This window comes from Triturus cristatus, chromosome 7 (genome assembly GCF_964204655.1).
Source record: "Triturus cristatus chromosome 7, aTriCri1.1, whole genome shotgun sequence".
Taxonomy (NCBI): Eukaryota; Metazoa; Chordata; class Amphibia; order Caudata; family Salamandridae; genus Triturus; species Triturus cristatus.
The window spans coordinates 1017763762-1017790994 of record NC_140590.1 but is presented as its reverse complement, the minus strand read 5'-3'; the positions used below and the strand labels follow the sequence as shown (position 1 = coordinate 1017790994).

The 27233-nt window shown below is 47.3% G+C and overlaps 1 protein-coding gene across 2 annotated transcripts in view; it reads left to right on the top strand.

Moving 5' to 3' along the window:
- AFF4 (ALF transcription elongation factor 4) overlaps nucleotides 1-27233 on the top strand; it is an 862537-nt gene that overhangs the window by 555897 nt on the left and 279407 nt on the right. For both annotated transcript variants that reach the window (XM_085618067.1, XM_085618066.1), the window contains exon 15: nucleotides 11749-11980. In XM_085618067.1, coding sequence (XP_085474193.1) covers nucleotides 11749-11980 — 232 coding nt within the window. The remainder of the gene's footprint in view (nucleotides 1-11748; nucleotides 11981-27233) is intronic.

Here is a 27233-nt window from a genome sequence, read left to right as displayed (position 1 = left end):
ACTCAGCGGATTCACTACCTGGGCGCCTCTCTGGACTCCGCAAAGGCAAGTGTGTGTCCTTCGGAGGAGAGGTTATCATCCATGCTTCAGAAATGTCACACGCTTCTCAACGTGGCATTTCCCACAGCCAGGCAAGTGTCGTCACTTCTGGGGTCGATGGCTTCGTGCATTTACATTGTGCCCAATGCACGTCTTCACATGCGCCCTCTGCAACAAGAGCTAGAGGATCAGTGGTCGCAAAGGTCCGGCCGCTGGGAAGATCTCATCTCTCTTCACCAAGCTGCCAAAGACTCCATCAGATGGTGGATGAAACGCTCCCATCTACTTCACGGCGTCCCCTTCCATCAGGCGCCTCTGACACAGACAGTGGTCACAGATGCCTCCATGCAGGGCTGGGGTGCTCATATGTACAAGCTTCAGGTACAAGGTCTCTGGTCCAATACCGAACAGAGTTATCACATAAACTTCTTGTAGCTTCGAGCAGTCCACCTAGCTCTCAAATCCCTGTATCCGTCCCTCCAAACCAACCACATGCAGGTTCAGACAGACAACACAACAACTATGTTCTATCTGAACAAGCAAGGAGGCACCAGATCACGAGTCCTATCTCTGGAAGCTCAGTTCATTTGGCGATGGCTACTAGCGAGAGGCCTTTCATCGCTGTTCACCTGCCAGGGACCCTGAACGTCCAGGCAGACGGCCTCAGCAGGGACTTCGTCGAAGCGCACAACTGGGTGCTCAACGAAGACGACGCTCAAGAGATCTTCCGGCAGTGGGGAGTACCGGACATAGATCTTTTCGCAGACGCGGCAAACAAAAAATGCCCCGTCTTCGCCTCCAGGTTCCCCCAACAGGGATCTCAGGGGAACGCACTTTTGATCAGCTGGTCACGGACATTGCTATACGCTTTTCCTCCTCTCATCCCAGCTGTGATACAGAAATTCTACAGGACCAGAACGTGGATGATCCTGATAGCTCCGGAGTGGCCCTGTCAGTGGTGGTACCCGGATCTACTACAGTTGTCAGAGGTGCCACACCGGAGATTGCCTTGCCTGCCGAACTTACTGACCAGGGGAGAGTGTTCCATCCCAACCTCCCCTCTCTTCGCTTGATGGCATGGCTCCTGAACTCATCCGGTACGGACATTTAGATCTTCCTGCGGACTGCATGAACATTCTGCGAGAAGCAAAGAGGCCCTCCACTAGGAAGTCTTATGCCTTCAAGTGGAGGAGGTTCTACATTTGGTGTAGTGTTAACGCCCTTGATCCGATCCGGGGTCAAGAACAGGTTATTCTCCCCTATTTATTACACTTGGCAAAGTCTGGTTTAAAGTATACTTCCATCAGAGTCCACTTAGCTGCTATCACAGTTTATAGAAAATCTCCTACCCAGGCCTCATTCTTCCAGATGCCGGTAGTCAAAGATTTCCTAGAAGGGCTTAAGAAAGTATTTCCACCAGTGAGGTCTCCCTCCCCTCCCTGGGAACTTAACATTGTTCTCTCTAAGTTGATGGGAGCTCCTTTCGAGCCTATTCATAAGGCATCCTTACAGCATCTGACTTGGAAGGCTGCCTTCTTAGTAGCCATCACTTCTGCCCGCAGGGTGAGTGAAATTCAGGCCCTCTGCTGCAAGGAACCTTACACTGTTTTCCATGCTAATAGAGTGGTACTACGTACTCATCCGAGCTTCCTGCCCAAGGTGGTCTCGGACTTCCACATTAATCAGGTTATTACGTTACCCACTTTTTTCCTCAGCCAACCACTCCCCCGGAGAGAGCTTTACATTCTCTTGACCTCCGGAGGGTATTGAAATTTTATCTTGCTAAGACCCTTTCACTTAGAAAGTCTGACAGGCTCTTTGTTAATTACGGTCCAACGAATACCGGGCTGGCTGCCTCCAAGAGGTCCATTTCTGGATGGATTGTCTCATGTATAGCCTTGTCCTATCAGCTGTCTCAAAAAGATTCTACAGGGTAGACTAAGAGCACACTCTACTAGAGGGAAAGCTTCTACTGTAGCTCTCCTTCGCAGCGTTCCCATGTCTGAAATTTGCAAACTGGCTACATGGCGCTCCATACATACTTTTACACACCCTTATTGCCTAGATTCAGACGCACAGGCCGACGCCCAGGTGGGGCAGGCCTCTTTGAGGAATTTGTTTGCATGATTGCTATGCTTATGTGATGTTAATGCATGTTCTAAATGCTATAATGCTCGTCCGCGAGACTTTGGGTATGGGCTTGCTACTCTATTCATAGATTGACTATTGATGAGTATCCCCTGGATGAGAAGGATTAGTTACTTACCTGTAATCCTAGTTCTTATCCAGGGGTATACTCATCAAAGTCATAAGCGACCCTCCCACCTCCCCGGACGAGCTTTTTCTCCTCAAGGCATTGTTTATTAATTGCAGATCTACTCGGGTGCGAGTGCACCGTCAAAAAGAACTGACCTAACTGTCACCTGTGGTGCATCACGGGAGCAAGGGGTCTCCTGCAGGTCTTAAAGGCACGGTCCCCTTACTCTAATGCCTTAAAGGCAAGGTGTCAGTTTTCTTTGTTTCTTGATACTCTACTGCAGCCTACAGGCAAGTGCCTGCAATTTCAAGTTTGCTTTATGGCAATAAAGCATTGTTGTGTGACAATTGGCTTGGTGCTTCCTTTTTTCCTTATGGGTTAGGGGGCAGTACAATGCAAACCAATGTAATTTACAGCATTGCCATGTTTGAAACATTTTTAGGCTGCATGTATATGTTTTCACATATGCATATATATGTATTCTCTATATGCTCCGGGATCCCGCACGTGGGTGGGGATTAGTCCTAGATTATGACTTTGAGTATACCCCTGGATGAGAACTAGGATTACAGGTAAGTAACTAATCCTTCTTGAGTGTGTGAGACCATTTGCTGACTGAGTGTGTACAACAAATGCTTTACACTGTCCTCTGATACTGCCTTACTGCTAGACCAAGCTATCACTTTGGAGAGTAAGGTTATATCTAACTTTAGCCTCTGCCAAACCTCTGGGGACTGTGGACTCTGTACACACTGTACCTATTTGGGAACAGTATATACAGAGCCACTTTCTCACAATACTACACCAAAATGAGGTATAATTGTGAGAAAGTGCTATCTTTCTTGCATGGTATGCCCCCACTTGTTGCTATATTGCTGAATGTACTTTGATTAAGTGTACCCTGGACTCCTGGCAATCAGGTGCCCAGGGCCTATGTTCCTTCCTTAAAACACACAAACTCCAAATTGGCAAACCCTAGCCACATGTCAGCCCCTGGTAAATGGTACCCTAGATACCCAGGGCCTTGTGGCCAGGGAAGGCCTCTAGGGGCTGCAGCACTCGTTGTGCCACCCTTAGAGGCCCTGTACCCGTACACACACACACTGCCTTTGCAGGCTGAGTGACTGGGTGCAGGACAAAACAAAGAGTAGACATGGCACCCATCTCTGTGTGCCATGCCCATCACCTACACTGCCAAGGCGTATATCAGTCACCCCTCGAGCTGGATGCCTTACGCCTATGGTGTGGGCACAGGAGCAGGAGCCCTGTGCCCCTACAGTACCCGGGTCCATTCCTGGGCACTGTAAGTGCAGTGCTGCCATTTAAGAGTACATGGTGCTGAGAGCTCGTCAAACACGAGCTCCACAGCACCATAATGGCAACACTGTAGACTGGGAAGTTTGGTATCAAACTTCTCAGCACATTAAACCCACACTGATGCCAGTGTGGGATTTAATGTACCAAGCACCCCAGAGGGCATCTTAGAGATGCCCCCTTACAGCTGACATACAATCCACGTCTGCTCTGAGGCTGCCCAGGCTGCCACACAGCAGACACGTTGCTGGACCCCTGGGTGGGAGAGCCCCTGCTCTCCCGGGCCTGCAACAATGCACATCCTGGGTGAGGTGAGAAATCTCCTCCCCCAGGATGAGCAAAGGGAAGCTTCAAAGGCATGCCGCCATTTGGAGTTTCCCCAGGCCACTGCAACCCCCCACTCTGGCGGGAAGCTTGGCCGGAAACCCCATACAATGACAGGGGATGTGCCAGCCTGCCCACCCCACCCCTCAGGTGGGGGAGGCGAGGTGAAACACACCTCCGGGCTCTCGCCATCTTGAAGATGGGAGGCCCTACCCTATCAGGATTAGGCTACTGCCCCCCTCCCACAGGAGAGAGGCAGGATAGGGGGTGTACCCACCCCAGGACAAGGACCCATTGGTCCCTGGCCTTCACCTACCTATAACGCCCCTAAATCTAGTATTTAGGGGCACCCTGAAGCTTCCTTCCCTAGATTCCAGATTCGAAAAACTACAAGAAGAGCAAGAAGAACAAAGACCTGCCCTGCAGCTGCTAAAAAGGGAAGAAGACACCAACTGCTTTGGCCCCAGCCCTACCGGCCTGTCGACTCCCGGATCTGCACCAGCGTGGCATCTCTCGTGGCCAGCAACCTCACCAAACCCCGGAGGACCTGGCTACCTTTTGGCTCTAAGCCCCTGGGACTCCCATGAGTAGACGCTCTACTCAGAAACCTATTTGTAACCCCTGGCAGCAGCCCGGAACCGCGAACCCAGCACACTCTGCACCAGCCAAGCCTGGCCAGTGCCGGAGTGGACAAAGACCCTGAGGACGACCCCACGGCGACTGTGACCCCGAGTCCGGCCCCCAAGGGCCCCCCTCGACATTCCGGAAGAAGCCTGCAGCCTCAGAACAGAGTGCCACCCCAACCGCGATCAACGAGAGGGTAAGATTTCCGGCATCAAAAGGCACCCCTGCACCCGGCGCCCTGCGGCCCCCTGTGCCCAATCCCGGGGTACCCACCTAACCTACAACTACCCAACTTACCTCTCGAAGTGGTGGTGGCACCTGAAGCATCCTCGTCCCCAAGCTTGCAGCCTTTTTCCTAACCGGAACATTCCCATTGATTTCCATTGAGCGCCCGACTGCTCAAAAGCACCCTGCACCTAGCCGCCCGAGTGGCCCTGGCAGTGCAATCTCTACACTAGCCTACTTCCCCACTTGCCCTGAGTGAGTGACCAGGAGCCCAGCTCCCACAGCCGCGTGGCCTGCTAGTCAGCAGCCACCAAACCAGGCCCCCCTATTCCTCATAGGCTAACATTGGGCCTAACTCTCTCTGCACCCGGCCGTCCTGAAACCGCTGAGGGTGAACTGACTGTACCTACCTGACACTGGGAGACCCCTGAGTCTATGCCCAGAACTTCAACTCTGCCAGTCGAGAACTTACCCTTAACCCGCGATCTTCATTTTTCTCATAGGGTAACATTGGCTGGCTTTTTCTTGGAAATTCTTCTAAGTGTGAACTTTTCAAAACTCAAAATATTCACCAAAAATCAGCCGAGTACCAAAAACGAATTTACTCACCTGCTCTTAGGTGATCTCCCAGTGCTGGATCTTGGTGCCCAGCACTGACTCTGAAAAGTACCCACAACTACACTTACCTGTAACTCCTTTTTCTTCCATAGGAAACCATTGACTGCTTTTCTGTGAAATTTCTTCTAAGTGTTGATTTCTGCAATCTTAAAATATTCTTTTAAAATCGTACAATTTCTGCAAACGTAATTACTTACCTGTTTCTGATAAAGACCCCAGTGCTGAGTCTAGGTACCCAGACCTGGATTACAAAAGTAACGATGAAGTACTCTACCTGCAACTTGAATTTCTTGCCATAGAGATCCATTGAATGTTTTCTTTGAAATATTTTCTAAGTGTCAACTTTTGAAATAGCTAAATATTATTTAAAAATCAGTACAGTAATTGAGTCGACTTTCACCACTTGATTCTGAATATTGTCCCAAGGCTGGATCTAGGAACCAGACCTGGAATTCCAAAAGTAATCTGAAAAGTAATTTATTACAAATAACCTGAATTTACCATTGAGCTCAATGCATGGTTATGTTTAGGAAATAGGATTGTTTATTGCAACCAACTGTGACTATTTACAAAAATCCATTGCTTATTGCAAAAGTATTTATATTCAACCTCTCATTCTGAGAAAGTATATTTTTATTCCCTTTGTGGTTCTAAAAATAAAACAAGCATATATTTTATATATATAAACCATTGGCCTAGAGTTCAGTTCTTGAGTGTGTGAGACCATTTGCTGTCTGAGTGTGTACAACAAATGCTTTACACTGTCCTCTGGTTCTGCCTTACTGCTCGACCAAGCTACCACTTTTGAGAGTAAGGTTATACCTAACTTTAACCTCTATCAGCCCCTGGGGGACTGTGGACTCTGTACACCCTGTACCTATTAGGGAACAGTATATACAGAGCCACTTTCTCAATGTGTATAGAATCCAGGTGACCCCAGAGGTAGGCAGAGGTTAAAGTTGGAACCTTTGTAGGAAAGTGGGTTTCTGTTGCAGTAACCCCCCCCCCCCCACACACACACTTTTTGCCAGACTACTGATGCAATTTTTCTTGGTGTGCCCTGGGTCCCTGCCAATCAGGTGCCCAGGGCCTGTGTTCTTTACCCAAAACTAACCCAATTGGCATCTCTGGCCACAGGTCAGCCCCTGGTAAATGGCACCACAGTTACCCAAGGCACTGTGACCAGGGAAGACATCTAAGGGCTGCAGCACTTATTGTGCCACCCTTCGAGGCCCTGTACCTCAACACACGCACACTGCCTTTGCAGGTTGCGTGTTTTGTTGTAGGACAAAGTGAAGAGTCGACATGGCACACATCTGTGTGCCATGCCTATAACCTCTGCCCTGGCATAGATCAGTCACCACTCCAGTGGTGAGGGTACAGGTGCATGAGCCCTGTACCCCTACAGTGTCTAAGTCCATTCTTAGACATTGTAAGTGCAGTGCTGCCATTAAGAGTATATGGTGCTGGGGGGTTGTCATTACGAACTCCATAGCACCATAATGGCTACACTGAAAATGGAGAAGTTTGGTATCAAGCACATTAAACCCACACTGATGCCAGTGTGGGATTCAATGAAAAATGCACACAGAGGGCAACTTAGAGATGCCCTCTGTGTGCATTTGTGTCTCCTCTGATAACTAACAGACCACTAGTGTCCTGGCTGAGTGGCTGTTTCAGCTGCCACCACCAGACATGTTTCTGGACCCCTGGGTGGAGAGCCTCCTGCTCTCTTGGGCCTGAAACAATGCACACCCTAGGACGAGGTGCAAAGCCTCCTTCCCCAGGATGGGCAGGGTTCTCAAAGGGGAAGCTTCAAAGACTTGCTGCCTTTGTGAGCTTCCCCAGGCCACTTGCTGCTTTCAGCAACTGGCCCACACTGGTTCTCACCCCCACTTTGGGCGGGAGAATTGGTGAGAAAACTAAGTGAGGAAGGGAGGTGTGCCCACCTTTGCCAACCTCACCCCTCAGGTGGGGGAGGTGAGGGGAAGCACAACTCTGTCCCCGACATCTTGCAGAAGGGGGGACCCAGCCAAGCAGTGAGCCATATGCCCCCTCCCAATGGAGGGTGGCATAATAGGGGATGTACCCACCCCAAGGAAGAGAATCATTAGTACCAACCTTTACCTACCTGTAACCCCCCCTAAATCTAGTATTTAGGGGCACTTCTGAACCTTGCTTCGTCAGACAAGAAGAAACGACAATAGAAGGACTGAACAGCCGTTCAGAAGCTATCAAGAGGAAAAGGCCCACTGACTTGGCCCCAGCACTACCGGCCTGTCCCCATCTCGAACCTGCTCCTGCGAAATCCTGGTGTATCCTGCAGCCAGCAACCTCGAAAACCCCAGAGGACCTGCCTGCTTTCAACCTCAAAGACTGTCTGCTGTGAACACCGGATTTGTTCATCTGCAACCTCTGGTTCCGGCCGGACACCGTGGATCCTCCCCACTATACACCCGCCATCCGCAGCCCGAGCTCTATTGGGGAAAAAACTCCACAAGGAGCTCCCACTGGCGATCCTAACCCAAGATCCGGTGACCCCTGACATGCCTCAAGTCTGCAGCCTAAATCCGGAAGGTCCCCCAACCGTGATCAGGAGCAGGAAAGATCTGACCCCAAAAGGCACCCCTGCACCCGTCGCACCACAGCCTTGGGTGGCCAAACCAACGGTGCCTAACCACTCCCCAACTTACCTCTTGAAGTGGCGGTCGCACCCAGAAGACCTTCGTCCCCAAGCCTTCAGTGCCTTTGCAAACCGGAGGATCCCCATTGCAAACAGGGTGCATGATGTCGAAACAGCACCCTGCACCCGGCTTCCCTAGTGCTGGAGAGGGTGCACCCTTGGTGCTACTTTGTTCCCCCATTTGCCCTGAGCTAAAGTCTAGGAGCTTTGCTCCCACAACCTAGTGGCCTGTTTGCCAGCAGCCACCAACCGGATGCCCCCTATCCCCCATTGGATAACATTGGGCCTCTGCACCCGGCCGCACTAGTGCTGCTGAGGGTGTAACGAGTGCATCCTTGACCTTTGGGGACTCCTGAGTCTACCCCCAGAACCTCAGCTCCCACTACAAAATACTTACCTCAAAATTGATAACACTATTTTCCTTGATAGGATAACATTGACTGTTTTTCTTGGAAAAGTTGTGTGGAGTTCGAAAACCTAAAGAATTTTTTTAAAATTGTACCATTCAACCAAAGCGATTTTACTTACCTGTTTACAGGAAATGTCCCAGAGTAGTATCCAGGTATACTACTCCGAGTCAGAAAGGTAATCTAAAAAGTAACTTACCTGGTTTTTTACTGAAAAGCCCATTCAAGTCTATGTACTGTATTTACAAAGTATTGAGTTTCTCTGCAACCATACTGTAAGTCAAATCAAAGTGTATATACAAATGAAATTCAAAATGTTTACAAACTGCATTTCTACTGTAAAGTATTTGCTGCTTACTTGTGCCAGACGTACCCTTTTATCAGAGCTGTTGTGGACACAGTGCAGTTTCTGCCCTATCCTCCCAAGCAGCAAATCAAGGATATTCAGGCTATGATACCGATGTTTCAGCCTCTATCCTGGATTTCGATGAGACTGACTTTGTGGCTGTTGGGCTTCACGACCTCCTGAATTCTGCTATTGACACATGCCAGATGGCATATGCGGGCTCTGCAGGGGGACCTGAAGTTCCAGTGAGTGGAGCTTATGGGGAATCTCTCTGACATGGTCCAGATCTCAGAGAGAACTGCAGAGGATCTGCAGTGGTGACTGCCCAGCCGCGATTGGGTCACAGACAGACCCCTCTCCTTTCCCCAAGCAGATAACACGGTAGTGCCAGATGCTCACTCCTGGGATGCAGTGGCCATCTGGGAGAGGTGGAGATCAGAGGACTCTGGTCTCCAGACTCCTCATCAAGTTGCTGGAGCTCCGAATGATTCATTTGGTATTGAAAGCTTTCCTATCTTCCATCAAGGGAAAGCTGGTTTCAGGTTTTCACGGACCACACCTCCGCCATGTAGTACTCCAACAAACAGGGCGGGGTGGGGTTGTGGACCCTTTGTCAAGAGACCCTGCATCTCTGGTCAAGGATGGAACAGCAGGGCATATCCCTGGTGGTTCAACACCTGGCAGGTTCCCTGAATGCCAGGGCAGACAAACTCAGCTGTTGATGCCTAACGGATCACCAATGGAGAATCCATCCGGAGGTGATGAAAGGTCTCTTTCAGAAGTGGGGAGAGCCTTGGTTAGATCTGTTTGCCTCTGCCGAGATTGCACAGTGTCTGCAGGTTTTGCGCTGGAGTTTCCAATGCAGCACTCGCTCTGCATTGCTTTTCGCATCGAGTGGAGTTCAGGCCACCTGAACGCCTTTCCGCCAATACCACTCCTGGCCAGAGTGCTCAAGAAGATCAGGAGCGACTGAGTCTAAGTCATTCTTGTGGCTCGGACTGGTGGCAGAGAGTCTGGTATCCAAAGCTTCTCCAACTGAGCATCGATCCTCCGATCAGGCTGCCCCTTCTGGACGATCTTCTGTTGGAGCAGCTGGGGAGGGTCCTCCACCCGAACCTGTCAACTGTATACCTTCTTGTGTGGAGATAGAGCGGCAGCAGTTGAAAGCATTCAACCTTCCTCCCGAAGTCTTTGATGTGATTTTGGCGGCCAGACTTACCTCTACCAAGACCGTGTACGCTTGCTGGTGGCAGAAATTTGAATAATATTGTACAGAAAGCCTATTGACCCTCTTTCTGCTTCCCTCTCTCAAGTCTTTCTTTTTATTTTAACCCTTACCCAGCAGGACTCTGCTGTTGGCACTCTTAAAGGGTACATGTCTGCCTTCTTGAGGCTGCCAGACCAACCCTCTTAATATAACTCCCCTACTGTAAACAGATTTGTGAAGGGGCTTGTACATATGTTCCCACGTTCCCCATTCATCATTCCTCTGTGGGTCCTTAATTTAGTTTTCACCTTCAAGATGTGCGCTCTGTTTGAACCTCTGCACAACTGCCCCCTCCAGCTGCTTTCCAGCAAAGAGCCTTTTTAGTGGCAATAACTTCTGCCAAGATGGTGAGGGAATTGCAGGCTGTCATCCAAGCCTCCTTACCTGACCATCTTCTCTGATAAGTTGGTGCTCCTCACTAGAGACTCTTTATTACCAAAATAAGTAACAACATTCCACGTGAGGCAATCAGTCACATTGCCCACTTTCTATGCTCCTCCACACACCTCTAAGGAGGAGGAGCGACTCTACTGTCTGGACCCAAAAAGAACATTGTCGTTCTACCTTGACCACACGAAAGAGTTCAGAGTGAACGACCACCTCTTCGTGGGGTACCTTGGATCAAAGAAACGTTGTGCAGTGCAGAAGAGGACTATTTCACAATGGATCATCCTCTGCATCAAACTTTGCTACACTATGGCCAAGAAACAGTCTCCTAAAGGCTTAAGAGCTCATTTCACCAAAGATCAGGCTGTGACCACAGCGTTGCAACGGGGTGTTCCAGTCCTTGGAATTTGTCAGGCATCAACTTGGCCATCACTGCTCACTTTCACTAAGCACTACTGCCTGGACAGTCAATTCCACAGAAGCAGCCTTTTCGGCTGTTCTGTCCTGCAGGATTTGCTTGTCTAAACTTGTCTGCAGTCCCTCCTCCTGGGATGGTATTGCTTGGGTATCTATTCTAAGGTAAGGAATCTGTGTTTAGATGTCTCTATAAGATGGACAAGTTACTTACCTTCGGTAACGCTTTATCTATGATCTAGCCACAAATTTCTTACCGACTCAACCATTCCCCCCCACACTGTGGTCTGGTTTCTATGGTCTGTGCTGATCCCTTTGAGGGCGCTAGTTAGAAACACACCAGTGTCCGTGCACTTGATGGCTCTGCGCTCCCTGCGTGGAAAGTCGTGAAAAGTAATGAACGTCCTGCGCTGAGACGTCACCTATGTAGGTGACGTAGAAGTCGCTTTCAGCTGGGACTACACTGACATCATGCATAGCCGACCGACACCACCTACTGGCAGGCCAAGGGTATTGCTTGAGCAAAAGTATTTAGGATCCAGCCTGACGCCTGGGATATTCAAAGGTAAGGAGTCTGCAGCTGGATCATGTCTCTATCAGATAAGGCGTAACTGAAGGTAGGTAACTTTCCAAAAGGCGGAATCACTAGGTCCCACGATTGGAAAATACTTATTAGATTAAAAAAAAAACAAGTCGTACACGTCTGAGCCCAACACCAGATGGCAGGAGTATGCATAGCATGTGAATCTACTCCACTACATGCCACAAACAGATGCTTACCCGGTTAGTAACATTTTCCTTATTTATTGAATTCACGTAAGTGTTGTGTCAATTTATTTGCAGGTCATCGAAACCAAGTGCAGTGAAGGAAAAGGACCCACTTCCATCTCCAGCACCAGTAGCTCTGAAAGATCCCAAAGTGGAGAGTGCATCAAGGAAGAGAACAGTCAGTCAGTCATCGTCACTAAAATCAAGCAGCAGTAGTAGTAAAGACAACAGCAACAATAAAAGCAGCTCTTCTTCGAAGCAGAAAAAGGTTGAAGGAAAGCCGTCTAGCAGTTTAAAGGAGACTAAGGTATGGTTTGTAAAATGTCTGATTATGGTGACAGTCAATTTCAAAAGACAATTGTTTTGTAAAAGTAGTACCCACTTTTTAAAGTTGTACACATTGTCAGGTGGTTGTTGTGAAAAACCCTGAATGCCTAATATGCCTAATATTTGTTGGAGAGTACATTCTTACAAGCCCTTTATTTAGAGAATGTTTTTTGTTCTTCTACTCGTAGCAGAGTAAGTCCACCAGCTTTGTTAATACACCTGAGGTGTTGCTTTCTGGATCCATTTTGGTTTCAGACACAACATGGGGTTCCACTTTTAGCCTGTCACTGCCAGGGTACTTGCTCAACTCTGCTCCATAGCTTAATAAAATATGTAGTGTTAGGTGGTTCAGACACATGTATTTGACACCGAAAAGCTAGGCAGTCCGTGCATTATATGTATATTTATGGTATTTCTGTAGAGTGAACCTAACCAAAAGGCAGCTGAGCATTGTACAGGGTCAAAGACCAGCATAAAATGAGTAAGTGACAGCAGAGTTAGCTGATTTGTAGACAGGTAATTCATGTATTGTTCCTTTACTAAGGTTCATCTTCAACTCCTTCGTAAGTTAAATTGGAACTGCTTTGGGGCATTCCTGATGGATACAGGGATTTTGTTTCAGATCCTGAGTACATAGAAGGTAAATATCTGCTGCCTTGTTTTTTGTTTCTAACATGTCTTCGTCGGCCGTGGCTGTGCAGAGAACCACCAGAGATGGTGAACTTGTGTGCCAGATAAATACAAGTACTTGTTGTGATGCCTTTGTAAATGATTAAGTCAGTGTTGAAGATGGTGTCGACTGGCAAGGGGAGCCAATTGCATTTCATTAGCATGGAAGTGATGTGATCATGTTTCTTCAGGCCATGGATAAGACGTGCTGTGTCACGTCAGATGCCATTAAGCGTGGCGTCTGGGAGGCCATGGAGCAGAATGTTAACACTATCCAGATGCAAGAGTATGAGGGCTTGAACAGGAGTTCTTTAGTCTTTCTAGAAGAAACGTTTTCACTTTTGTTTGTAGAGATAGCTGAAAACAAGCAGTGTTCGCTTTTTCGGCAATGTGTACCTTAGGGATGAGGTTGGCATCCAGGGAGAATCCAGTCGACTTGCCACTTCTCATTCGGTGAAAGTCTCAATTCAAAGCTGGCAAGATTAATGTAATTGAGCCAGCTTTGTATTATGTCTTGTTTCTTGTTCTTGGCGAATAACTGGAATTCTGTCTTGGTTAGGTTGAACTTCAGCTAAGCGCTGAACATTCAGGACTGGATAACGTGCGAGTATTTTTTTGGGTGTTGGATTTTTGAAGCAGAGGAAACATTCAAGTTAAGTTTATTATCAGCTTATTCGTGAATCTCGATGCTCTTTTCTGAAAAGGATAATTTCCTTATGTGAGAAAGTGCCATCTTTCTTGCATGGTATGCCCCCACTTTTTGCTGAATTGCTGAATGTACTTTGAGTGTGAATAATCAAAACATAAAGTGTATACTAGGGTCTAAGGTAAAAAGTTTAATGACCTGCCACAGTTCTATTCCCCTAATCCTATAGTTTCAAAAAACAAGTGGAACTGGGGGTCTAACAAAATCATATGTATATACAGTGGTATATGCAGATGTGTATGTCAAAAGATGACAAATCCAAATTTACAAACAAGGAGTAGAACAAGGAGAAAGGAGAAAAAGACATCCAGAAACAATCAAGAGAGGACCCTAGAGCAGAGCTTGGATACCCATCAATTGTCTATGTGATCAATCCTATCATCTGGTCATCCAATCCAAAGAAAGATGTATCTCTTGATCATAGGGATTATCTTGTATAGAGTGAGCCCACTCGAACAGGTCCGAGATCATCAAAGGATCGGAGCAGTAGGATCATATAAATTCTTAGTGATAGAACAATTGGGAGAAGTGCAGTGCTTTGAAAAGAATAATGTGGTGTATTAAAATAGAGTTGTGAGAAGGCGCTACTAATTTAATATGAAAAAAAGATCTCTCACACTAAGTAAAAACAACAGTGCAAAAAGCAGTGTTCAACAAATAACTGCTGTGTAAAAAGGTTGACCTGTTTCAGCCATACGGGAAACGCTTCTCCCTAAGGCTTTCTTCAGGACCCCAGTTGTCAAATATTCGCTACTGCATTATTGTATCAAAAGAAAATAATAACGAAATAGAATGTGCTTATCTCACTATTATCATAAGGTTGGACTTAATACAACCTTGATGTGTTCCTCCGCCTCAAAGGATGCATTAGGCATCTGTCAAAAAACATATAAAAATAGTCTTAATCTCCAAGAGATAGTTTTACTCCAAGATGTACATAGTAAACACCCCTATTGTCAGTGAATGCTTACCCATCATGATCGGGGAACGAACCTCACCTCGCCTGGAACCTTACTCCGGGCTAAGAGGCCCCGCTCTTTATGAAAACGATAGAGTACGCTTACAGTGATCAAACTCTTTCAGTAACATAAGAAAACTGTTTGACTCTGATAAAGTGTTCGCAAAGTACTAGCACCTATACACCTAATGTATGTATTCTCAGTATTCACACACAAGCAGGCCAATGTGAGAGAATTCCCTAGTCTTAGTGCAGTGGTCAATGACTGATAAAAGATCTTAAAAACAAACAATTTTTAGTGGTAAACTAGCCACATGTTAATACAAATCCAAAAATTCGTGGTGAATGTCACATTTACAAATCAAGTGTGCGTTGAATAGTGTGCACTCAATTGGCACTCAAAGTCTCGCTTTGATCTATGCGCTTAATTTGTGAGTGTTAGAATCAACTAAGCGTCTCTATGTGGTAATAATGTTTGATAACAGTTCTATGCTGTACAAAATCCAAAGCAAAGAATGCTCGCTAGATTGAAAACCACACTGAACCAAAAACCCATGGGGTAGTCTCCCTAAAAGTACAAATCACTACACTTAGAGAGGGGTTCTATATGGTACAAGAGCAACCATGGTGTTATCCATTCAAGCCGCATCATAGAGGTACTAGGCGGGGATACAAAACGAACTGCTGCCCAATTGACCAAAGTCGATAAAGATGTATCCTCATCTATCCGCCGTTGCCTCGTTGTGGCATCTGAGTCAGAGAAATGGAGGTGACCCGGGCGAGCTACGAGAGCGTTTTAAAGACTAGGAAACAATTGAACAACAAACGCAAGCGCATTCATTACGTGTTCGCGCATGACCCCTGGCTCGTGGTGATCGCGTCATAGGACTACAAAGTGACGTCATAGAAATGGCGTCTGTAGTTCGTTCCATTGCTGGTAGTGAATGAATCCGAAATTGCCGGCATATCAGAGTTGACGTATCTTGTATGAATGCCAGATATGTATCTGAGTGCTCTACCCAACGTTGTATTTTAGATGTAAAGTATCTAAGGGCCGAAAGCAAAAATAGCGATAAAACAGCGCTTTATTTTGGCACTAGAGCGCTAATACATGCTATAGATTCCCCTCTTCTAACCCCAAGATAAAAATTAATAACACTAAATCTTGTGTGAATAGTAGAAACAAAATTAGGGAAAAGTGTCAGCCTTATTCTCTTGAATATGAACAAAAATCATTATCGTTTTAGTTTGACAGTTCCGCTCGGTCCTGTGGTCAATGTAGACCACAGGATAAACTAAATCCAGTATACCACACATATTATTCTGGTAGCAAAGTTAGTCAGACATCTCGAAGGCCTAGTAATGTTAATAAGTGCAACTCATTGTCAAAACAGCGGGGCAACCGCAAAGGCGAAAACCAAGGTACACGATCTGCCCTGATCCACCGCAGTGCCCCTATAAAGACATCCATAAACCAGCTGATAGTCTGTGTTACACCCATAGCCCATAGCAGATGTATGAAAACTGAAATGGCTTTGTAACCATCACAGGGCTAGTGAGAAAAAACTAGTATGGCACTCAGGATCTGTACTGCCTGAAGATAGCTCTGGTATCCTTACAGAAACCGGGGGATATTTTACAAAATTGTCCACGGGATGTCATCATTAAGGCCCCTCACATCACTTTGAAGTTTAAAAACCCATTTCTGTTCCTTAGTGAATAGATATTTTGAAATATCACTGATGTGGGTTGGTATAATGGGTTTTTCAAGCACTGTCCATTTGAAATCATCTGCCTGGTGGTTATTTGTCCACATACTACACATACCACCTCCATCGACATAGGCACCAATAGACCATGGGTTCAAACATAGTTTGCTAACTGCAATAGTGACAATCTGATTTACCTACTCACTTGCCCATGTCAATGCAAGTATGTAGGGATGACAACTCGGAAAGTCAGGATTCGCATGTTAGAACACAAAAGTTCGTTCAGATGTAAGAAATCGGTCACAAGACTAACCAGACACTTCATTGAAAATAACCACCAGGCAGATGATTTCAAATGGACAGTGCGGAGGAACACATCAAGGTTGTATTAAGTCCAACCTTATGATAATAGTGAGATAAGCACATTCTATTTCTTGATTATTTTCTTTTGATACACTAATGCAGTAGCGAATATTTGACAACTGGGGTCCTGAAGAAAGCCTTAGGGAGAAGCGTTTCCCGTATGGCTGAAACATGTCGACCTTTTTACACAGCAGTTATTTGTTGAACACTTCTTTTTGCACTGTTGTTTTTACTTAGAGTGTGAGATCTTTCTTTCATATTAAATTAGTAGCGCCTTCTCACAACTCTATTTTAATACACCACATTATTCTTTTCAAAGCACTGCACTTCTCCCAATTGTTCTATCACTAAGAATTTATATGATCCTCCTGCTCCGATCCTTTGATGATCTCGGACCTGTCTGAGTGGGCTCACTCCATACAAGATAATCTCTATGATCAAGAGATACATCTTTCTTTGGATTGGATGACCAGATGATAGGATTGATCACATAGACAATTGATGGGTATCCAAGCTCTGCTCTAGGGTCCTCTCGATTGTTTCTGGATGTCTTTTTCTCCTTTCTCCTTGTTCTACTCCTTGTTTGTAAATTTGGATTTGTCATCTTTTGACATACACATCTGCATATACCACTGTATATACATATGATTTTGTTAGACCCCCAGTTCCACTTGTACTTTGAGTGTGCCCTGGACACCTGCCAATCAGGTGCCCAGGGCCTATGTTTCTTCCCTAAAAACCTAAAACCCAAATTGGCAAACCCTGGCCACATGTCAGCACCTGGTAAATGGTACCCAGGGTCCTGTGACCAGGGAAGGCCTCTAAGGGCTGCAGCACTCAGTGCCACCCTTAGAGGCCCTGTACCCTAACATACACACACTGCCCTTGCAGGCTGAGTGTCTGGGTACAAGACCATACAAAGAGTCGACATGGCACACATCCCTGTGTGCCATGCCCACCACCTACACTGCCCTGGCATACAACAGCCACCCCTCTAGCTGGGTGCCCTATGCCAGTGGTATGGGCACAGGATCAGGAGCCCTGTGCCCCTACAGTACCCAGGCCCATTTCTGGGCACTGTAAGTGCAGCGCTGCCATTTAAGAGTACATGGTGCTAAGAGCTCGTCAAACACGAACTCCACAGCACCATAATGGCAACACTGAACACTGAGAAGTTTGGTATCAAACTTCTCAGCACATTAAACACACTGATGCCAGTGTGGGATTTAATGTACCAAGCACCCCAGAGGGCATCTTAGAGATGCCCCCTGAAACCTAACCTACAATACACGTCTGGTCTGAGAGGCTGCCTAGGCTGCCACACAGCAGACATGTTGCTGGACCCCTGGGTAGGAGAGACCCTGCTCTCCTGGGCCTGCAACAATGCACATCCTGGGCGAGGTGCTAGATCTCCTCCCCCAGGATGGGCAGGGGGAAGCTTCAAAGGCATGCCACCTCTGTGAGCTTCCCCAGGCCACTGCAACCTCCCACTCTGGCGGGAAGCTTGGCCGGAAACCCCAAATAAGGACAGGGGATGTGCCTGCCTGCCAACCCCACCCCTCAGGTGGGGGAGGCGAGATGAAGCAGATCTCCGGGCTCTCGCCATCTTGGAGATGGGAAGCCCTGCCCTATCGGGACTAGGCTACTGCCCCTCTCCCACAGGATAGAGGCAGGATAGGGGGTGTACCCACCCCAGGACAGGGACCCATTGGTCCCTGCCCTTCACCTACCTGTAATGCCCCTAAACTAGTATTTAGGGGCACCCTGAACCTTCCTTCCCCAGATTCCAGATTCCGAAATCCGAAGAAGAGCAAGAAGAAAGAAGACCTGCCCTGCAGCTGCTAAGAAGAGGAAGACACCAACTGCTTTGGCCCCAACCCTACCGGCCTGTCGACCCTCGAACCTGCTCCTGCTCCAACCTGGCATCTCTTGTGGCCAGCAACCTCACAAACCCCGGAGAACCTGGCTACCTTTTGGCTCTAAGCCCCTGGGACTCCCATGAGTAGAGGCTCTACTCAAAATCTACTTCTAATCCCTGGCATCAGCCCGGAGCCGCGAACCCTTCACACTCTGCACCCGCCAAGCCTGGCCTATGCCGGAGGGAACAAAGACCATGAGGACGACCCCACGGCGACTGTGACCCCGAGTCCGGCACCCAAAGACTTCGCTCCTGAAGACGCCTGCAGCCTCAGAACCAGGTGCCCCCCCCCCCCCCTCCCCACCGCGATCAACAGAGGGTAAGATTTCCCGACACCAAAAAGCACCCCTGCACCCGGCGCCCCGAGGTCCCCTGTGCCCAATCCCGGGGTACCTACCTATCCTCCAGCTACCCAACTTACCTCTCGAAGTGGTGGTGGCACCTGAAGAATCTTCGTCCCAGAGCTTGCAGTCTTTTTCTAAACCGGAGCTTTCCCATTGAAATCAATTGAGCGCCCGAAGGCTCAAAAGCACCCTGCACCCAGCTGCCCGAGTGGCCCTGGCAGTGAAACCTCTACACCTATCTACTTCCCCATTTGCCCTGAGCAAGTGACCAGGAGCCCAGCTCCCACAGCTGCCAGCAGCCACCAATCAAGGCCTCCCTACCTCTCATAGGATAACATTGGGCCTAACTCTCTTGGGTGAGCTCCCAGTGCTGGATCTTGGTGCCCAGCACCGACTCTGAAAACTACTTACAACTGTACTTACCAGTAACCCTATTTTCTTCCATAGGAAATCATTGACTGTTTTTCTGTGAAATTTGTTCCAAGTGTCAATTTCTGCAATCTTTAAATATTCTTTAAAAATCGTATATCTGAAAACGTAATTACTTATCTGTTTTGGATAAAGGTCCCAGTACTGAGTCTAGGCACCCAGTACTGGATTACAAAAGTAACGAGAACATACTATACCTGCAACTTGAATTTTCTGCCATAGGGAATCATTGACTGTTTTCTCTGAAATATTTTCGAAGTGTCAACTTTTAAAATGGCAAAATATTGTCTAAAAATCATCACAGTAATTAAGTCGACTTTTATCACTTGATTCCAAGTACTGACCCAGGACTGAATCTAGGATCCAGTCCTGGAATTCCAAAAGTAATCCTAAAAGTAATCTGTGGCAAATAATATGAAATTTCCATTGAGCTCAATGCATTGTTGTGTTGAAAATAGTGTTGCCTATTGCAACCACTTGTAACTGTTTACAAAAGTCAATTGCATATTGCAAAAGTATTTATATAAAGATTCTCATTCTGAGAGTATATTTTAATTCCAATTGTTGGTTCTAAAGTAAAACAAGCATATATTTTTGTATATATAAACCATTGGCCTAGAGTTCAGTTATTGAGTGTGTGAGACCATTTGCTGACTGAGTGTGTACAACAAATGCTTTACACTGTCCTTTGATACTGCCTTACTGCTCGACCAAGCTACCACTTTAGAGAGTAAGGTTGTATCTAACTTTAGTCTCTGGCAAGCCTCTGGGGACTGTGCACTCTGTACATCCTGTACCTATTTGGGAACAGTATATACAGAGCCACTTTCTCACACCTTATAGATATACTGAAGCCGAGAGACAGCAATTAAGTTCCTACCCTTGCTGAAAAGCATACTTAAGTGTTGAACGCAGAATTTCGAAGACCAGGGTACGCCTAGAGTAGAAAAGAAATATACGAGAGCTCCAGAAGAACTGTTTTACATCAGACCATATTCAGCTAGTTTTGCAGCGTGAATCTTTCTGGATTCACTATGCTGTGCATTATTCCGCCATCTTGTGGTTGGGTCCGGAATCGTAGTATTTTCAATTTTTTTTTTTTTCGTGCCCCAGGTGGGCGGTGACGTCCCACCATTTGGTGTCCTTCGTGATGTCGGCACGCTTCCTGCGGAAGCTCCCACCTTTGGTCGCCATCTTCAGATTCTTTTCTCCGCTGTTGGGCCTGGATCGTTCCCGAAGAGTTCAAGCGTTCCAGAGTTTTGGAAGAGGAATCAAGGAAAATCGAGAAAATCGATGAAGACTACAGGTCAGGTACTCGGAGCGACGAGGGAGAAGTTTTGCGACCAAAACCTCTACGTTCGACAGAGGATGCACTTGCAGGGGGCACCCTGAGCGCGGGGATGAGCAAAACACCGTTCAAGTTTTGCACCAATTGCCACCACAAGTACGCCCATAAGGATCATCATCATCTGCAACCTCTGCCTGCCGCCCGACCATAGCAGTGAAGACTGCAACGTCTGCTTGGCGTTTACACCGAAGACCCTCCGAGTAAGGGAGAGGCAGAGAAGGGCGAACCACAACATGCATGGCCAGGGGCCACCTCCATCGCTCCGAGACTTGGGTCTCAAAAGTGGAGAGGAGGACCAATTCGCCAAAGGACCAGAAGAGGTCGTCTAGGTCCATAATAAGACTTCGAAGGAGGTAAGGGAGTCGTCGACCCCTAAACACTCAGGTGACACTCCAAAGGGTGAAGCAAAAACCCCGAGCTACACTCAAAAAAGTGAAGCGAAGTCCTCGAAGGGAGCTCTGCCAAAAAAGTGAAGCGAAGTCCTCGAAGGGAGCTCTGCCATCGAAACACGACGAAAGCTACCGCTACCAGGCACAGGCAACCGAGCAGATCCTTCAAAAAGGACTCCCAATCAGCGAAAGCCCTTGAGAAACAAAGTTCGTTGAAGGTTGCCCTCGAAAAGGACACCTCGGCGCCGAGGAAAGGGCTGACTTTGTCGTTGCATGCCTCGAAAAGAAGTGTTCCAGCCCTCGATTCCAAACACGCCGCCGAGATGGAGAGGAAGAAGAGGAGGCTTGAGGCCGAAATGGCGAGCATCCTTCACGGAATAAGAACTTTGACGAGAAGATGAGCCAATACACCACCCAGCCGAAGCCCGCGGTCGAAGGGGATGACGCGGAACCGCCGAAAACCCCCGAACCAGTCGAGGAAATCGGGGACGAAGACTATTTCGAGGGAGAAGGCGACGAAGACCTTCAATCCTACCGGTACTCGACACCCTCGGAGGCGCAAGACATGGATTGGCAAGATCTCGACACAGAATCGCCGGAAGAGGGGGTAGACATGTATCCTTTGAGGCCCTCGCCGCCTGACGACATAGGGGTCTACAACATGGTCGTGCAGAAGGCTGCACAGACTCATGGGGTGAAAATGGAGGCAGAGATGCCGAAATCATGTTTCCTCCTGGAAACTCTACTGCCACAGCAAACTAAGAGCCAATTCCTGCCCATGCTCACCAGTGTGCTGGATCAAGGAAGAGAGGCCTTTAAGGAGTCTGCAGCATGCAAGGCGGTGACCCCCAGGACGGAGAAGGAATATAAACATTCTTTACAGGGCCCTGCATACATCCAAGGTTCAGTGCCGCCGACTCCATTATTGCAGCAACGGCTAGGAAGAGGGCCAATGTTCCCACTAATGCCGGACCACCTCCAGACAAAGAGTAGGAGGATGGACCTCACAGGGAGGAAAGTAGAGAAATGCGGCAATCCAATGGCGCATCGCTAACTCCAAAGCTCTGATCAACAGGCATGCTTACCAACACTGGGATGAAGTAGGACCGCTCCTAAAACATCTATCGGAACAGTACCAGCAAAGAGCAACTCACCTGGTAGAAGAGGGGAAAAGCATGGCGAATACATGCCTAAAATCCGCATTGGATGCGGCTGAAACATCAAGCAGGCTAATGATGATAGGAGTGACTGAGAGAAGACACACATGGCTCAGAATTTCGGGATTCAAGCCAGAGGTGCAAAGCAAAATCCTAAACACACCTTTTAATGGAGAGCAACTGTTTGGCGTGCCAGTCGATGACAAGTTGACACAGCTTAAGAAGGACAACAAAACTGCAAGGTCCATGGGGGCGTTGCAGTTCAGGGGAATGAGAAGGGGCACACCCACGAGAAGACGGGGGGGGGGGGGGGAGGCAACGCTCCACAACGCACCAATCGTTCCAGCAAGGTTACCAAGGGAACAACCAAAGCCGGCCACAGCAGGGACAGCAGCAGCAGGACTGGCAGTTCCAGCCCCGGGTACAGTCCTTTTGAGGGCGCGGAAACGGACGAGGACTAACACGGAGAGGACGACAACGGCCCTCAACCAAGTGACTTCATCAAAGAAAATGCCCCCACCCCGGCAACACCTCAGGTGGGTGGAAGGACATAAAGGGAAACTCCAGCCAAACGTTCAACGAAAAACAGCATCTTGAATGCTCAACACTGGTAGGGGAAAGAATAAGAGAATTCATCCAGGGATGGAGAAAGGTCACATCGGACAAATTGATACTAAACATCATACAATACGGATACTGTATAGAATTAGAAAGACAACCTCTGAACAGAAAACCAAGAAACAGGGCACACTCAGCAAAGGAACTCTCGCTCTTGCAGCTAGAAGCACAAGAACTGCTCAGCAAGGAGGCTATAGAGGTGGTACCAAGGGAACAAAGGGGTTTAGTCAACTTACTTCCTAGTGCCAAAGGTGGACGAGACACGAAGACCTATCCTAGATCTAAGGTTCCTGAACAAATTCATAAGAACACAAAGGTTCAAGATGACTTCCCTTCAAGAGGTAATACCACAAATACAGCAAGGAGACTTCATGGCCTCTGTAGATTTAAAGGACGCATACTTAAACATCCCCATCAACCGCAAACACAAGCGCCTGCTGAGGTTTGTGATCAATCAAAGCCACTACCAGTTCACGGTACTGGCATTCGGCCTCAAATTGGCACCAAGGGTGTTTACAAAATGCTTAGCAGCTGTAGCAGCACACCTACGAAGGCAAGGGATACACGCATACCCCTATCTCGACGACTGGCTCGTAAAGGCAAGTTCGTACGACCAGAGCAGACTGCACATCCAGCAGGTCATACTAACACTGACAAGACTGGGTTTCTCAATCCATTGGGAGAAATAGTCAACAGACCCAGAGCATATCAAGTTATTCTTAGGGGCAGAGATCGACACCATTCAAGCCAAGGTGTTCCCCAGCTGGAAGAGAACATTGGCGATACTGAAGGAAACACGTCATTACCGCAAGAGGCAAGTTCTGACAGTGAGGACGGCGAGCAAACTGATGGGAATGATGGTGTCATGCATCCACCTAGTCCCAAATATTCGACTGCACTTGAGACCATTTCAGGAATGGATCCAGCAGCAATGGTCACAAGGAGTTTGGGAGATCTTGTGGTTGTCACGCACACAGTGCATCAGGAAATAGCGTGGTGGAAGAAGAAAAACTTATCACAGGGGAAGCCGTTCACACAACTCCAACAGGGACCATCACAACGGACACCTCCCAGCTGGGGTGGAGAGCACACGTGAACAAGCTCAGGGTGAGGGGTCTATGGTCGCAGCAGGATGCGGTCAGACACATCAACTACCTGGAACTAAAGACTGTATTCCTAGCCTTAAAAGCCTCTGAAAGAGCTGTACGGGAACAGGGTGTTGGTCCAAACAGACAACACAACCACCATGTTCTACATCAACAAAAAAGCAGGAACACAGTCAGTACCATTATCAGGGCTAGCACAGGACATTTGGAGATGGGCCATCCCACTGAAAATAGACCTCCTAGCAATACATCTCCCAGGAAAGGAAAATGTGGAAGCAGACTGGCTCAGCAGACAGACGTCGGCTTCCCACAAATGGGAGCTCAACCAGCAGGAAATAGACATGCTTTTCCAGAAGTGGGGTACTCCACAAATAGACTTATTTGCAACACACCAGAATGCAAAATGCCAACACTTCGCATCCAGGCAACCGGACCACCGGTCCCAAGGGAATGCGCTATGGATAAGTTGGTCAAAGAGCTTTGCATACGCTTACCCCCCCGCGATTCCACTGATACACAGGGTACTCAGCAAATGCAGAATCAGCAACATGACACTGATACGGATAGCACCTCAGTGGGCTAGACAGTCCTGGATCTCGCAGATAGTGGAAATGGCACAAGAACCAGCACACAGGTTCCCAAGGTGAAGGGACCTGTTAACAATACAAAACGAAGGGTGCTTCACCCAGAACCAGAGGGTCTCAGCCTAGCAGCATGGCTCCTGAAGACCTAGAATTTGCGCACCTAAAACTACCAGCAGGTACTATGGCAGTACTCGGGGAGGCAAGGAGGCCTACCACAAGAAAGGGCTACATAGCGAAATGGAAGAGGTACTTCCAATGGTGCATCAAGGAGAAACTACCTGCTACAAAGCGGATTAAGCTACACATCCCTGAGGGTGCACTTGGCTGCAGTGGTGGCCTATATAAGAGGAGAAACTGGGAAAAGTTTCTTCACCTCTCGTGGTGAAGAGATTCTTGGAAGGGGCTAAGAGAATCGCTCCCCCCAAAGAGGATGCCAGCACTGGCATGGAACCTCAACGTAGTGCTAACTAAACTGATGAAGGCACCCTTTGAACCTATTCACAAGGATACACTGCACATGCTCACGATAAAGACTGCCTTCTTAGTGGCGATCACATCACTACGAAGAGTAAGTGAGTTGCAGGCGCTCACACTCCAAGAGGCCTACTTACAAATACACAAGGACAGGATTGTAATGAGGACGGACCCACTCTTAAAGCCAAAGGTGGTGTCAAGGTTCCATATCAAACAAACAATCCACTATATAGAGAGAATAAAGGAATGCAGGAAAACAGTTCTTTGTCTCCTTTGCAAGCAGTTTTCTGGGACGGCCAGTCACCAATTCCATTGCACGATGGCTTGCACAGACAATTCAACCCTTCCACAAGCAGGCAGGACAACCGTTACAAGGAGCAGCTCAAGCTCACTCAACAAGGAAGAAAGGAGCAACAATTGCGTTTCTAGCGAACACACCTATCCAAGACATTTGCCAAGCAGCAACATGGTCTTCAGTGCATGCGTTCACCAAGCACTACTGTGTGGATATTCAAATGAACAAAGAAGCGCAAGTGGGACAGAAGGTCTTACAACACATATTCAGTAACCAGTGCTCATCTTCCACCCAACCACCACAATAAGGACAAACCGCTACAAAGTCTATGCACAGCATAGTAAATCCAGAAAGATTCATGCTGCAAAACGTATAGTTTCTTACTTGTCGGTGCAATTTTGCAGCTTGAAGACTTTCTGGATTCACTAGCGAACCTACCCTCCTCCACCAGAAAGATGAGAAAGGAGGTAAAGGGTTAAGGCTAAACAAGACTTTACAAAATAACAGAGAGAACCGGATTAACACAAGAAGAGACGAAAGATTCTGAAGATGGCGAACAAAGGTGGGAGCTTCCGCAGGAAGCGCGCCGACGTCACAAAGGACACCAAATGGTGGGATGTCGCTGCCCGCCTGGGCCAGGAATAAAAAGAGAGAAAATACTACGATTCCGGACCCAACCACAAGATGGCGGAATAATGCACCTCATAGTGAATCCAGAAAGTCTTCCAGCTGCAAAACTACACCGACAGGTAAACTATACGATTCTCTGGTTTTGCACACTGCAAAAAAAGTGCTTAAGCACAAGACACTTTGCTGCTGGATAAAGAAAGCAAATGAATAGACCCTTTCTGGGTAAGGGTAGTTGTCAACACAGGCATGCAATGACACATAGCAAACTCAGCTTACTGTCCGGGTATGGCATATCATTGCAAGGAAATTGAACATCTTCTCAAGCATATACCGGAAGCCTACAGAAAGTGTGAAAAAGTAGAAGTGCAGGAAGGCAAGATAATTTTCAGTGCACTAAATGCATCAATCACTGCTTTTGAGAGAGAGAATAACGTCCATTTTACTTCGATGTAATTTATGTTGCAGAGTATCATCATTCAAACTGAAGGTACAACAGCATATCCTTAATGTACTGTTCAATTGGTAACATATTTTTTGCTAAAAATGGATTCCTTGCTTGAAAAAAGTCACAGGTGTTGGGCCATGGTGATCGGGGACCTGCAAACTCAGCCCGCGGGCAGGGGTTTCACAGGCAACAGACAACTCCAAAGGGCCTGCATACTAATTGCAGTAAACCTTTCTTTTCAAGAATGACCGTCCTCCCGGCTGTAGGAGGATTCTGGAGCAACAGCCAGGACAAAATTAGTCACCCAATGTAGGATAGGAAAAAAGCAAAGGTTCAGGTGAATTTGTTAGTTAAAAAAAATAAACAGATATCCACTGAAAAAAGTATGGCTAAAGTGGCTTTTATAAATAGGTTTTGGAAGGAAACTCAAGCTATTGTTAAAAAATCCCAAAACCATTGGAATACACCAGTTATAGTTTAGTGAACTAACTAGAACTTGCACCCTCAACATACACTGCTACTGTCCTCCCATGTTACATCACGTATGACATGTTAAATGACATTGATGACATCACTCATGACCTCTGTCATAGCATCTAGCCAGATCCTGCATCCAATCCTCAGTAGGACTCGGGGCCTTTTTTTCCTTTTTTTTTTTTTAAACATAAGAGAAGGTCTTGAAACCTAGCTATGACACCACTTTAACCTTTTTGTTTTTTTCAGTGAATATATATTTATTTCTGATGGATACATCTAATTCCAGATTCCTCACCTGTAGACTGACAGGCTGGATCTGGAAGATTTTAACAGCATTGATCCCATGCACTGGGAGGACGCGCCAAGTGGGTCTGCCCCAAAAGTGACGATTTAGCCACATATAAGGGTGACCTCCTGTCACATCAGTTCTTTAATTTCTGTGCCTTTGTATGTGAATATGGAGCTTACAGAACTTTTCCTTGTCACTTGATCAGTTTTTCTTACAAAGTTCTTTTTTCAGAGTGCTAGGGAACTATATCCTCACCTAAAACCACAGGGTTTAAGCTTTGTAAGGAGTGTCTCAAGCGAATGCATTTGACGGCTCCACATGAGGT